This window comes from Chrysemys picta, chromosome 3 (genome assembly GCF_011386835.1).
Source record: "Chrysemys picta bellii isolate R12L10 chromosome 3, ASM1138683v2, whole genome shotgun sequence".
Taxonomy (NCBI): Eukaryota; Metazoa; Chordata; order Testudines; family Emydidae; genus Chrysemys; species Chrysemys picta.
In genome coordinates this window covers 83,447,722-83,461,147 of record NC_088793.1, presented here as the reverse complement: position 1 = coordinate 83,461,147, position 13,426 = coordinate 83,447,722, and the positions used below count along the sequence as shown (strand labels likewise).

The 13,426-nt window shown below is 44.0% G+C and overlaps 1 protein-coding gene across 4 annotated transcripts in view; it reads left to right on the top strand.

Annotated features, from left to right (window-relative positions):
* SCML4 (Scm polycomb group protein like 4) overlaps window positions 1-13,426 on the top strand; it is a 125,298-nt gene that overhangs the window by 70,602 nt on the left and 41,270 nt on the right. For all 4 annotated transcript variants that reach the window (XM_042857669.2, XM_065588312.1, XM_005287670.5 and 1 more), the window contains 3 exons: window positions 3,548-3,677; window positions 7,481-7,681; window positions 10,449-10,643. In XM_042857669.2, the coding sequence (XP_042713603.1) occupies window positions 3,548-3,677; window positions 7,481-7,681; window positions 10,449-10,643 (526 nt within the window). The remainder of the gene's footprint in view (window positions 1-3,547; window positions 3,678-7,480; window positions 7,682-10,448; window positions 10,644-13,426) is intronic.

Genomic DNA, 13,426 nt, shown 5'->3' with positions numbered 1-13,426 from the left:
GGCTTTCCAACGCTTATCTTCCCGCCCCCCCCCCCCCAACCCGCCGCCATTGATTTTAATGGTTGAAAAATCACCAGTGGCTCTGAGCAGACTTTCTCCATTCTAATTTTAACACCCAAAGGTTCTCTAAGTGCTGAACTGAGCATAATGCTACTAGAGAATAGACCAGAATGAATCACCTGACCTGCCTAGCTCCCTGCAGGCCTGACCTGTGCATTGACTTAACATCAGGAGCTGCCATGTTTTATAACCTGATATCACAGCAAATTTAAAACTGGTGAAGGAAATGCTTTTTAAAACAATGAACAATTAGCCTGTGGAGCTCATTGCCACAAGATCTTATTAGGACCAAGAGCTTAGCCTGCTTCAGAAATGGATTGAACAATTAGGCCTTGATTCAGCAAAGCACTTAACCAATTCTTAACTTTTAGCATATGTTTAAACCCCCTCTTCCTCCATTGACTTAAGTGCCATCGATCATCTTACTTGTTTATAAAACACCAGGCACCCCTCTAGCACTATATATGGATCATTATTTATCGTAATGAATAATGACACAACTAACATCACAGTAACCCAATGTAATCAATGAGCTGGTTGAGCCACTGTACAAAACCTTAATATACAATATTTCATGCCCACACTTGCGCATCCTTCTGCCCCATGAACCTGGGGGATGGGGGGGAGTAGGGAATAGTAACTCTGCAATCATCTCATAAATATTTCAGCTCCTTTGAATGTGCTAGTCAGTCCCATGGTTTTGATTTTGCACCAAGGGCCACTAGGAGTACCAAATGCAGGGGCTTTTGCTTTGTGTCTTCACAATAGGATTGAATGAAATGTAATCGCAATCATATTATTGTTCTATAGTACCACAAATGAGCTTGTTTCTTTCCAGCTAGCAAGGAGATGAAGTCCCTGCCTTAAAGAGCTCACAGTCTAATCAGACAACAGAGGGGGCTGGGGTACAAGAAAGAGCACAGTGACTGCCTGATGAAGTTTAGATTTGATTTTATTAGGTATATATTGTATCAGGCATTCTGGAGTAAGTCCCCCTTGAGGGAAGGACTAGGTTTTATAAACCTCATGAAGAAGTGTGTTTTAAGGAGGGGGGATTGGCTGTATGGCAGGCTGTGTCAGGTAGATAATTCCAACAGAAACTGCGCCAACTGCAACAAAAAGTTGTTGTTTTTTATTGAGAATATAGAAGTATTTGTTTTGGGGGGAGGTGGTGTGGCCTAGTGGCTCAATCCCTGGCCTGGGATTCAGGAGACATGGGTTCTAGTCCCAGCTCTGCTGCTGGGTTACTATGGGCCAGTTGCTTCCTTTCTCTGTGCCTCAGTTTTCTCATCTATAAAACAGCTGTAAAAACAGTCATACTAGGGCTGACTGCTGGTCCATCTCTCCCACTAAATTGTTGTCTGACAGTGGCCAATGCCAGATGCTTCAGAGGGAATGAACAGAACAGGGCAATTATCAAGTGATCCACCCCTTGTCATCCAGTCCCAGCTTCTACCAATCAGAGGGACACTCAGAGCATGGTGTTGCATCCCTGACCATCTTGGCCAATAGCCATTGATGCAACTATCCTCCATGAAGTTATCTAATTCTTTTTTTGAACCCAGCTATACTTTTGGCCTTCACAACATCCCTGGCAACGAGTTCCACAGGTTGGTTGTATGTTGTGTGAGGAAGTAATGAGATTGATACCGCTCTCTTCTGTAAAGTGCTTTGAGACCTACTGATGAAAAGCGCTATATAAGAGCTAGATGGTGGTATTATTACACGACTGAGCTCAAGAGATGCTGAAGCAATAATTGGAATGAGTCTGTATTTGGGACACGATCCAAAGTCCATGAAATACAATGGAAAGACTCTTATTGACTTCAGTGGATTTCGGATCAGATTCCTGATCCAGCTGTTTTTACCACCGTGATGAAACGAACTGGTGGCTGTTTTAGGCATTTGCAACCATTGGCAGATATCTTGTCCAACAATTTATTGGTAAGATGGGTAAGTCTTTATCAATGAATGTCTGTCTCGCCACAAGATTTTGGTCACGGTTTGGGGTTGCAGCTAATGGTACCGACTTCCTTCGAACGCTGGTTTGGGTGAAGGTTCATAGGCAGCGACATCCCTTATAATGAGTATGGACGTGAAAGTTGTTTAATTTTCCTCAAACCATTCTTCTGTAGCATTCTGTAGTTTGTCCATTAAAAACAAAGAAAAATCAGTTGTAAGAAGAACATCTTGAACTGGCTGATGTAGAATGTGGAATTCACCATTTCATGTGCTGGAGAATAGCCAATATTCATTCATGCGCTCTTGAAGTTTATCGCTATACCAAAAGAAAAATGAGGTGATGCTTTCAGGACCCCTATATCATCATGCCAGTACTCTTTAATTACAAGGTAACCAGCCATCATTTAATTGGATAGACATTGCCAGGTATTGTAAGGATAATCGCACTGTATTATTACACAGTAAATACTCATGGTGCTTATGGATATGTCTACACAGCAAAAAACCCCTCTCTCCTTGCCAGCCTTCAGAGCCCAGGCTCCAGTCCAAGCCTGACCGTCTACACTGCTATATTTGGCCCTGTACTGTGAGACCTGTGAGCCAGAGTCAGTTGACCTGGGCTCGGAGACTCACTGTGGCAGTTCTGGTTTTGCTGTGTAGATGAACTCTTTGTCTCTAAAGCATACCACAAGTTAGCAGGATTACTAAGGCTTGGTCTACACTAAACCCCCAAATCGAACTAAGGTACGCAACTTCAGCTACGTGAATAACGTAGCTGAAGTCGACGTACCTTAGTTCGAACTTACCGCCGTCCAGACCCGGCAGGCAGGCTCCCCCGTCGACTCCGCGTACTCCTCTCGGCGAGCAGGATTACCGGAGTCGACAGGGAGCACTTCTGAGTTCGATTTATCGCGTCCAGACTAGACGCAATAAATCGAACCCAGAAGTTCGATTGCCTGCCGCCAAACCAGCGCGGTAAGTATAGACAAGCCCTAAGTGTAACTACGTAGCAATTGACATTTAGTAACATGACACTAACCCCTAAACCATGTTAAGAGCCAAATCCCATTTTCATTAGCCCCACTTGAGTCATTGAGTTTTGCACTAGATTTACACTTGTGTAACTGAGAGCAAAACTTGGCCCTAAATTACTGTGTAGATAAAGAGCCCGATTCTCTGCTGCTTTGAGCCTCGCCAAGTTATTTAAACCTGAGTAAAGGGTGTGTAAAATGCTACCATTGTGATTTGTTTGATTTTACACCCACTTTGCTCAAGTGTAACTAAGTACACAGTGGGGGTATAATATTGTATCCTGCTACTTAAAGTGTTACTGCTCATTGCAAATCAATGTCAGTTTCTTTCAGTCCATTATCTTTCAAAGAGTGAAAGGAGTCTCTTGGCTGGAAGTAAAATGATGCGAGAGCAAATTGCTAATAAGTGGGAGTTCAGTGGAAGTGAAACGTGTGGGATAAAAATAAAATGCACTGTATGTATTTTCATTACCCAAATTGGTTATGTCTTGCAGCTGAAGTCTCGTGTTCTGATGACTCCTTTAGCAATCTCTCCTCCAAGAAGCACACCAGAACCTGATATTAGTTCAATCCCTCAGGATGCAGCTACAATACCCAATTCGGCTGCCCCACAAGCTCTCACTGGTATGTTGAATCAAATGCCGCATTGCAAAGCAGTGGGCAGATACAGTAGTTTGATAGTCAGATACTTGTGCTTTCTAAAGCAAACTTAATCCCTGAAAAATGAAGACTGAAGGATTTAGTACATTTGCCTACTAAACTGATTGCTAAACTCACAGAGCAGAGATGGAGCACGTTGGCTTCTGAGCTGTAACTTTTTATAAGACTGTACATTCAGGGGTGCTGGAACAATTTGTGCAGTGGGGGTGCTGAGAGCCATTGAAACAAACTGTAAACCCTGTGTATGATGGAAACCACTTCAAGCCAGGGGGTGTGGCACCCCTAGTTCCGGCACCTGTGTGTACATTTTGACTGAGTAGTTTGAGGGTTGGCTAAGAGAGTCAGTGGGCCTGATTCTCCTTTGCCCTGCACCTTGTATTGTCATTTCCCTCTGTGCAAAGTTCAGGTAAACAATATCATTCTGATTTTGTAGCATTTTATACACACTTTGAATAGATGTGAATACCTATACAAGGTACAGAGAGGTGGAGACTCAGGCCCGTGTATAGAAGTCCTGCTTCTGTGTTTTTAATCCAGGTTTGGAACAGATCTCAAATCTATTCCCCATGAATAAATATATCAACCTCTCACAGGCACTTGCATTTCTAATGTCAGAGTTGCACTGGCATTGATGAAGCAATAACCGGAATCAATGGTGTAGTGTGAACCTAAGGCACCTGTTAATTTAATTTTGGGAAAAGAAGAAACTTACATTTCTTGGAGAGGGAGGAATGTGATCTAAGGACTCTGGGTCATATTCTCAACTGGTGTAAACCAGCATTGGTCCATCAACATCACTTACACTGATTTATACCAGATGAGGGTCTGGCCCTTTCTGTCTGACAAGGTTTAATGATTTATGGAAAATACGGGCCTGATTCTCTTCCCACTGACGTTGGAGTTATCAGAAGTAACCATTTAAGTCCTGTAAGTGATAGGAGAAGCAGGCCATAATTTGGAGGAGGGTGGATTTATCCTGAGACTTCGATACAGAAACAGGTTTGATAATGCTAGATATAAACAAAACCAAAAATCCTCCTTAGCTCAGGCATGCAAAGGAAAAATCTCACTTCTTCTTTGGTAGCATTCTAATAAGAATATAATATTTTCCACTTATTTAGTTCCTTACATTCTGGCTCACAACGTGCTTTACATATATTAAATAACAGAGCTTCACAATACCCTGGTGAGATAGATATCGCTATTCCTAATTTACAGGAGGGTAAGGAGAGGCACAACGGTGAAGTGACTTCTTCAAGTCTGTGGCATTGCTGGGAACAGAGTTCATGAAACTTGAGCTCCTAAATCAGTGGTTCTCAAACTTTTGTACTGGTGACCCCTTTCGCATAGCAAGCCTCTGAGTGCGACACCCCTCACCATAAAATTAAAAACACTTTTTAATATATTTAACACCATTATAAATGCTGGATGCAAAGTGGGGTTTGGGGTGGAGGCTGACAGCTCACGACCCCCAAGATAATAACCTCATGACCCCTTAAGGGGTCCTGACCCCCAGTTTGAGAACCCCTGTGCTAAATCATTTATGCCCTTTTGAAAAATTCCCTCTAAGTCTCTTAAATGTCAGGAGACAAAATGTTATCCAGGAGATGCCTCCTTCCACCAAATCCTTCTTATTCATTCTTATGGGGTGCTGCAAATGACCAAATCCAGTTTTAGGCAAATGAAACAGATCCCAGAGCCAAATTCAGAAACACAAACACAGACAGAAATTGAGTCTTGATATTCTATTCTATCAGAGGTTCCCCAATAGTGGATGAATGTTTGGGTGGGGTAAGGCAAGGCCCAGGCCAGTCCCCATGGGGGGGGGAGGGAGTGTCACCCAGTCCTGCTCTCCTCCCAATTCTGCTCTGGCTCCGCCCCCAGCTGCAGCCCCAGCTCCTGGCTCTGGCCCCGCCCTTGCCCCCAGCCTCAGCCCCAACCATGGCCTGGCAACAGCTCCACACCTGGCCATGGTCCCACTACCGGCCCCACCCCCAGCCTCAGCCCCTGGCCAGGGCTCCATTCCTAGCCCTGGCCCCACCTCCAGCCTCAGCCCTGGCCATGGTCCCCTTATCCCTGTCTGCGCTCTTGGCCCCCTCCCTCCCCAGAAGCCACAGCCCTGCTCCCAGCCCCAGCTCCGGAGGGGGCATGGACAGGGTAAGGGGGGGGCACAACCCTGAAAAGTTTGGGGACCACTGTATTATATCTTATGTTGTATTTGGTTAGTAAATCTACAGTCTAAGAGCTCTCCACAGCTCATACACGCTGCTTATATTTTTAACTATATTGTATCTTTCTATGTACAGCACTTGGAAAATATAAAGCACTATGTAGTGTTAAGTATTATTGCTATTATATTCATATTTGCCCAGAATTTATTGCTGGAGTCCTTCCTGTTGTTCAATACGAGTGGCTATATCATAACCGTTAGAGTGCACTGTGACATTAGCACTAGATTTTCATTATGGTGATGCAAACTGTACATTACTTACAACATTACACAGCTGTCACCATGTCCTCCGCTACGTTTGATATTTGTTGTCACATATCCGATTTCTGTCAGAGGATGATGTTATATTGCCTGGAAGATGACAGCTCTAGCACACTCAGTCAGCTATTATAATATATCTTACTTTAGACTTACCCAGGCCTTGTCTTACCACGGGCTCGTCTATAGTCTCCCTGAAACTGAGATAACCTCCCGCATGCTTAAACAAGGCTCCTGCTAGCCAGGTGTTAACAAGGATTATCTTGGTATAGCTGGGGCCCCTAACTACATTATAAACCATTTTACAAAACGGTGCTGCAGAATGGTTCAACGTGTTGCTGCCGACACACCGTTTTAGTCCCAGCAGTGCCCTCTATTGGGTAGCTACCCATCCAATTACTGTTATCCTTATTCTCTACTTCTCTATTCTAAACATTTGCAATATAGGGGCAAACTTTTGCCCTCGCTTCTCTGAGGGCTTGGGATGGTAGCAGCTGAGTGTGTGGAGTGAACTGTTCTGCCTTTGCAGGGTATGATGGCTCCGGAGGAGCTTGGAGGCAGCACAGTCAGCAGTTCCCTTCACTTCTGCTTCGGAAAGGCTCAACACGTAAATCTCCCAGACAGTGCCTGTTGCAGGATAGCAATTTGTGTACACAGCCCCAGGGCCTAGTCATGCCCCCAGTCTGCTCAGAAATTGCCACTAGCAACCACCTTTCTGAGGCTTGCATGGATGACCGCCCGAGGTATACAGATCACATTGCCAGCTGGCCCTCACCCTCTATCCCATACACAGCCCCACTGCAGATCTTAAATGGTGCAGAGGGCCTTCCTGTGGGACTTCTAAACTCCCGGCTTAATTTCACTCTAAGTGAGAAACTTTTCAGTGTCGCTGGTCATATGACACAATCAGGTAGAAGCATGTGGCGTTTGAGCTCAGGAGTCTGTGACAGTCCCTGTGAGCTGGCACAGAGACAGAATTTTGCACAGCGTGACATTTTTAGTATTGCACATGACTCAGCAGTTTTTTCAGTAACTTCCTTAGTTGCAGGTGACTTGTCATCACTTATCCAAATATAATACAGGGCCAATTTCTGCTTGCTTTACTCATCCAATGGGAGTAAAACCAGCAGCATTTAGTCATTTGTGTCACTGCGCATCATGATATTTCACACTGGAAAGGGCTCTTAATTAAATATCATGAAATATACAAAACCAGAAAACAGGGTTGGTTGTCATGTGAATATCTTTTAACAACTGTGTTGGTATTTTGTGTCTACAGTCTGCATTTACGTCAACAAACAGGCAAACATGGGGCCATACCTTGACAGGAAAAAAGTGCAACAGCTTCCAGATCACTTTGGCCCTGAAAGACCTTCCATGGTCCTACAGCAGGCAGTTCAGGCATGCATTGACTGCGCACATCAGCAAAAGACTGTCTTCTCACTTGTCAAGCAGGGCTATGGAGGCGAGATGGTGTCAGGTAAAACATTGAAAAAAGGCTTTGCAATAAATCTGAAAGTGCTATAAAATCATAACCTTTCTTTTAAATCTCAAGGTCATATCAGCGTTATTCAAATCATCGGCCCAGCCTCATTTCCACCCATAGAAGTTAGGAGTACCTCTATTGCAGTCAATGGAATTGTACAGACTTGAGATTAGAATTAGGCCCCAGGTATACAGTATACTGGCACAAGAGACAACAGTATCTGTTTTTGGAATGCTATTAAGTGATTACGCAGCCTAGTTCTTGTTACTGAGAGAACACATCGTGTGTTTGAAAATGTCATTTGTTTGGCCCAACAAAGCAGCCAGTAAAAATCAAATATCAAAAGCACTTCTATTTCCTATCTCATTTTTAAATTAATTTCTCTTTGTCTTCTCACTTTTTTTCCTGGTTCAAGATGGGTTTTTTTAATCGAACAGTGGGGAAAGAAGCAATACAGGGGAAACAAAAGGATTGGACTAACACGGGCTGTGTATTAAATCTAATTGTACAGTGACACACAGCATTATCCATTTGCTTAAGTTATATGCATTATGGGTGGGTCAAATACTACTCCTAGGTAAAACACCCATTGACCCATTGACAAGATTGCCCTCTGTGTACTATCCATGGGCCAGATCTGCTCTCAGCCACACCCATGGAACCCCAATGAAGAATAGAGAATAGAATTTGGATCCATGTCTGGGGCAGCTGAGAGCAGAGATTACTGTGAACTGAAGGCTTAGCATGAATACTTTTTATATAGCAGGAGGTTTGGGTTATTTATAGATTCATAGATTCTAGGACTGGGAGGGACCTCAAGAGGTCATTGAATCCAGTCCCCTGCCCGCATGGCAGGACCAAATACTGTCTAGACCATCCCTGATAGACATTTATCTAACGTACTCTTAAATATCTCCAGAGATGGAGATTCCACAACCTCCCTAGGCAATTTATTCCAGTGTTTAACCACCCTGACAGTTAGGAACTTTTTCCTAATGTCCAACCTAGACCTCCCTTGCTGCAGTTTAAGCCCATTGCTTCTTATTCTATCCTTAGAGGCTAAGGTGAACAAGTTTTCTCCCTCCTCCTTATGACACCCTTTTAGATACCTGAAAACTGCTATCATGTCCCCTCTCAGTCTTCTCTTTTCCAAACTAAATAAACCCAGTTCTTTCAGCCTTCCTCCATAGGTCATGTTCTCAAGACCTTTAATTGTTCTTGTTGCTCTTCTCTGGACCCTTTCCAATTTCTCTACATCTTTCTTGAAATGTGGTGCCCAGAACTGGACACAATACTCCAGCTGAGGCCTAACCAGAGCAGAGTAGAGTGGAAGAATGACTTCTCGTGTCTTGCTCACAACACACCTGTTAATACATCCCAGAATCATGTTTGCTTTTTTTGCAACAGCATCACACTGTTGACTCATATTTAGCTTGAGGTCCACTATAACCCCTAGATCCCTTTGTTGCTTTGGAACAAGGGAATAAAATAAAAATAATAATTTTCAAATGAGCTCCTGAAGATAGAGAGCAGCAAGCAAGAAGTAAGGCTGAAATCACTCAGGATCTAGTCCAACCTGAATTGCAAGGACCACCCCAGCTTTGCCCTATCAACTAAGACTCTCCCTCTGCTTTGTGACCTAGAGCTCTGTCCTGCTGTGCAACACTTAATGATTCCTCCCTACTCCTTTTGTTTCCCCTTTGGGCACTCTAACTCCAGCTACAGCTTTCTTGAGAGAACCCAGATACACTCAGAAAATTATTCTAATTCGTTCCTGAAAACATGCAAATCAGCGGTGAGCAGTGCAGTGTAGTGTGAGGTTTCTACTGTTCATTTATTCTTCTCTCCTTGCGTGAGCATGATTCTCATTCACATTACTGGGGGAATCGCCATATGGGCCAGGACTGAACAATTCACTGTACTCGGGTCTTCTGATTAGAATCAAACTCAAGTACCAAAGCTAAAAACCTCATTCAGATTTTTTTTTCTCTTCCTTCCCTCCCAGCAGCAACAGACAAGGGACAGGAGTGACTATCAGGAACAAATGGCATCACAGCTGTTTCTACTCTTAAAAAATGATATTGGGTCAGAACCTCAGCTGATATAAATTGACACCACTCCATTGAAGTCCATGGAGCTATGCTGATTTACATCAGCAGAGGATCTGGCCCATAATCTCCCACTCCCAGTAAGAATCATCCGACAAACAGAGGAACACGAGTCCTTCCAACAGGAAGCAGAGTGGGAACCTTTGCCCTTTGCTTGGAGTCATCTTAGCAGATGAACTTCCTGGATCTAGGAGACTTGAATCCTTATCCAGGAAGTAGCTCCTTATTCGCTCACCACCCACTTGCCTCCTTCTGACAGGAAGTTGAGTGAGGCTTCCAACACAATTTCAGGCTGTAGATTTCACCTCCTTCCAGCCTAACTGCTTTACATAAATATTTTCTTCAAATGCTTCCCAATCACACTCCCCACTTTTCACTACTTGAGCCACAAAGTTCGTCTTCAGATCTGATCTTCGTCAAAGTCCTGGCAGGACTAGCATTTGAGGTTAGTCCATTACAGAGGTCAGGGCCAGCTGCAAAATTTGGATCTCGATCTAGGGTTGTGGTTCAGATCCCTCTCTATGGAAAATATTCTATGCAACCAAAACAAACATTGCCTGGAACCATTTTCATACACCATTAAAAAGACCTCTCAGACTGTTTTGCTCCCGTGCATCGTTGAGTGTACTGAATTGTCCTCACTTGCTTTTCAGTTTCTGCTTCGTTTGATGGGAAGCAGCACCTCCTGAGCCTGCCAGTAGTGAACAGCATTGGCTATGTCCTGCGCTTCCTCAAAAAGCTCTGCCGCAACCTACTGTGTGACAATCTCTTCAGTAATCAGCCTTTCCCACAGTACAGCAGCACCTCTGGAAACCCAACGCAGTACGAGAATGGAAGGCTTGAGTCAGGTGGGTTTTGATTCAACTACTGTTAAAGATGTGATGAGGACCAATGAAAATGAGGCTTTTCAGTGCTCAGCCAGAAGATAGCGCTCATCGATTCCAAGGCCAGAAAGGACCGTTGTGATAATCTAGTCTGACCTCCTGTAGAACACAGGCTGTAGAACTCCCCCAAACTAATCCCTACAGCAGATCTTTTATGAAAACATCCAATCTTGATTTTAAAATTGCCAGTGATGGAGAATCCACCACAGCCCTTGGTAAATTGCTCCACTCCCCACTAGTTACCCCCCACTCAGATTGGGAAAGAAAGCTATTCTGTATGTAGCTTGTGGCAATTTGTAAGCAATCCAACACATTGGACCAGGTTCCTATTAGTTACCTACTATAACTCCAGAGTAATGCCATTACCTTAGCAGAACTATTCTGGGTTTACATAGTGGTAAACTGAGATCAGAATCAGGCCCAACTTCTCTCACTTTTAGAACTACCCAGTGAGTATAAATCTAGATTGGATTTGTGATTCTTTAAAAGATTTGGTTTATTATTTGCTGAGCACAGGCAATGTGCTCAGTGCTGTACAAACAGAAAAGGGAAGGTCTCTGCACCTTAAAATCTAAAGAAGATATAGACCAAACAAACCATGCATTGAAAGCCAAAACATCAAACAATGCGCGCGTGAGCGCACACACACACACACACACACACACACACACTGCTTGATGATTTAATATTGCTAGGTCTTGCAGATGCTGTGTGTTTTAAGGGAGGTGTTATGCTTCACAGCCTACAAAGAGAGAAATTAAATAAAAACATAGAATACTCCTGCTGGAAGGTTGCAATGTAACACTACTTCATTTCTTACAATTCAAAACAGACAAGAAGCCCAAAATACAGAAATAAAACCTGCTACTCCCTAAAACAAAAAGGCACAACCTGCTTTGAGCTGTCTCTTTTCAAACTGACTCTGGTCACACCCACTATGCTACAGAGTCCCCTAGGCTGCAAGCATGACTAAGGAACACCCCACCCCCTCTGTCTTAAAGCGATAGCTTGGGGTTCCAGCACAGTCCTCAATAGATCACAGGACGATTTGAAAGAGGAGGAGTGGCTGATTGGTATCGCAGGAGAGAAAGGACATTACATTTGTAAGCAGCAGCCTTCAGGAAGATGCAAAGACCAGGCTTTGAATCTACAGTTCATCTGAATCCTTTTTCATGGCTTAGATTATTTTCCTTTCCTTTTATTAACAACAACGTTATTGCTTTGGGAGCACATTCTCCTGTTGATGGTGTACATTTAATGGGAGTTACTTGTCTGCAAGGGTGAGGAGAATGCTATAGTGTCCACAGTTATGATCCCCAAATCACTCATTCATCAGGAAGACCCTAACCCTGCCTTCTTTACACACCATGCTAGTGGGAGTTTACGGTGCACAGTCCATGCAGGAGCAGACTTTTCTGGAAAGCTGATCCAGCTGTCATCTCACTCTGAAGCCACATATTATGGGGGAAGAGAATTAGGAAACCAAACATTGAAAAGTTGTATTGTTCTGCTCAGAATAAGGCATTTCCAGCACCCCTGATGTATCTGTGAAGCCTGGACATTTGTATAATAGTTGAGGGCCTGCTGCCTGGAGGCTTTGTGTGGAAAGTCTGTTTCTGGTGGAAAGCTACAGTTCATCAGATGTGACTATTTTGTACTCTCTGCATCTCCTTTACAATGTCATTTCATAGCAGCTGTTTTGGAAAACACTGGCTGCATTAAATACAGGGTTCAGTCACGGCTTTGTCACAAGGCCAGAGTAAGGAGCAGCATGCTGTTACGTTGCCTCAGGAGCAGCCTGGGAGGGGACCTGTGACTGAGAGAACTATGCTCTCCCTCCGGATCCACTCACTGCTGGAGGGAGAGAGTAAACTGTGCAAGGTCTATACACAGTGCCATGTGCATTCAACAGCACAGCTACTCCCTCCCCATGCCATTCCCCCTCTCTCCCACCTGCATGGGGTGGGGAACATAGTGGCCCTACAGAGCCTGCTTCCCTTTGTCTTTATCTGCACTAGCAAAGTTCCTCTCATCCTTCCCAAAGCCAGCACTGCAAAGTCTCCTCGGATGGCCCATGGGAACCAGTATCTGTGCCCAAACTGAGCATAGTTATGAGCACCAAATTCACACCAGTTGTAAACAAGTGCAACTCCCACGGAAAGCTCTGAGCCAAATTTAGTGGTGGTGTAAATGACATATCAGACACAAACTCGTTAGCCTCTAAGGGGCCACAAGGACTCCTCGTTGTTTTTGCTGATACAGACTAACACAGCTACCCCTCTAAAACATCAGACATAGTGTGTTCAGGAAACAAGTGCAAGTAGTAATGGAATGTAAATGCTTCGAGGCAGTGGGTGTGTCAAATGAGTGTCATTTACACACCAAAGGGGCGTAGCAGGAAAAGCAACATACAGAGAAGTGTAGGCTACAATGATGAGAGCCAGGTAGGTGGGAAATCAGTGGGAACTGGAGGGCTCAGCTCCTCTGAACGTGAGGCTGATTTTAATCACAAGCCTAAATGTGGATTCAGGAACCAAAGTTTAGGCATCCAGTTTAGGACGTTTGGCCTGTAGTGGTAGAGACTCTCTCATTCTAAATGACTGACAAAACACCTTGACCATAATCTGCTGTCACTGAAGGATTATTTGTAGTGCCATTTTTCACCCTGAACTTGTGTTGGCCTTAGTGCTCAATTGGCAGTCAATGAAGAGTGTCACTTCAGAATCTGGCTGCACATTCTGACTGCG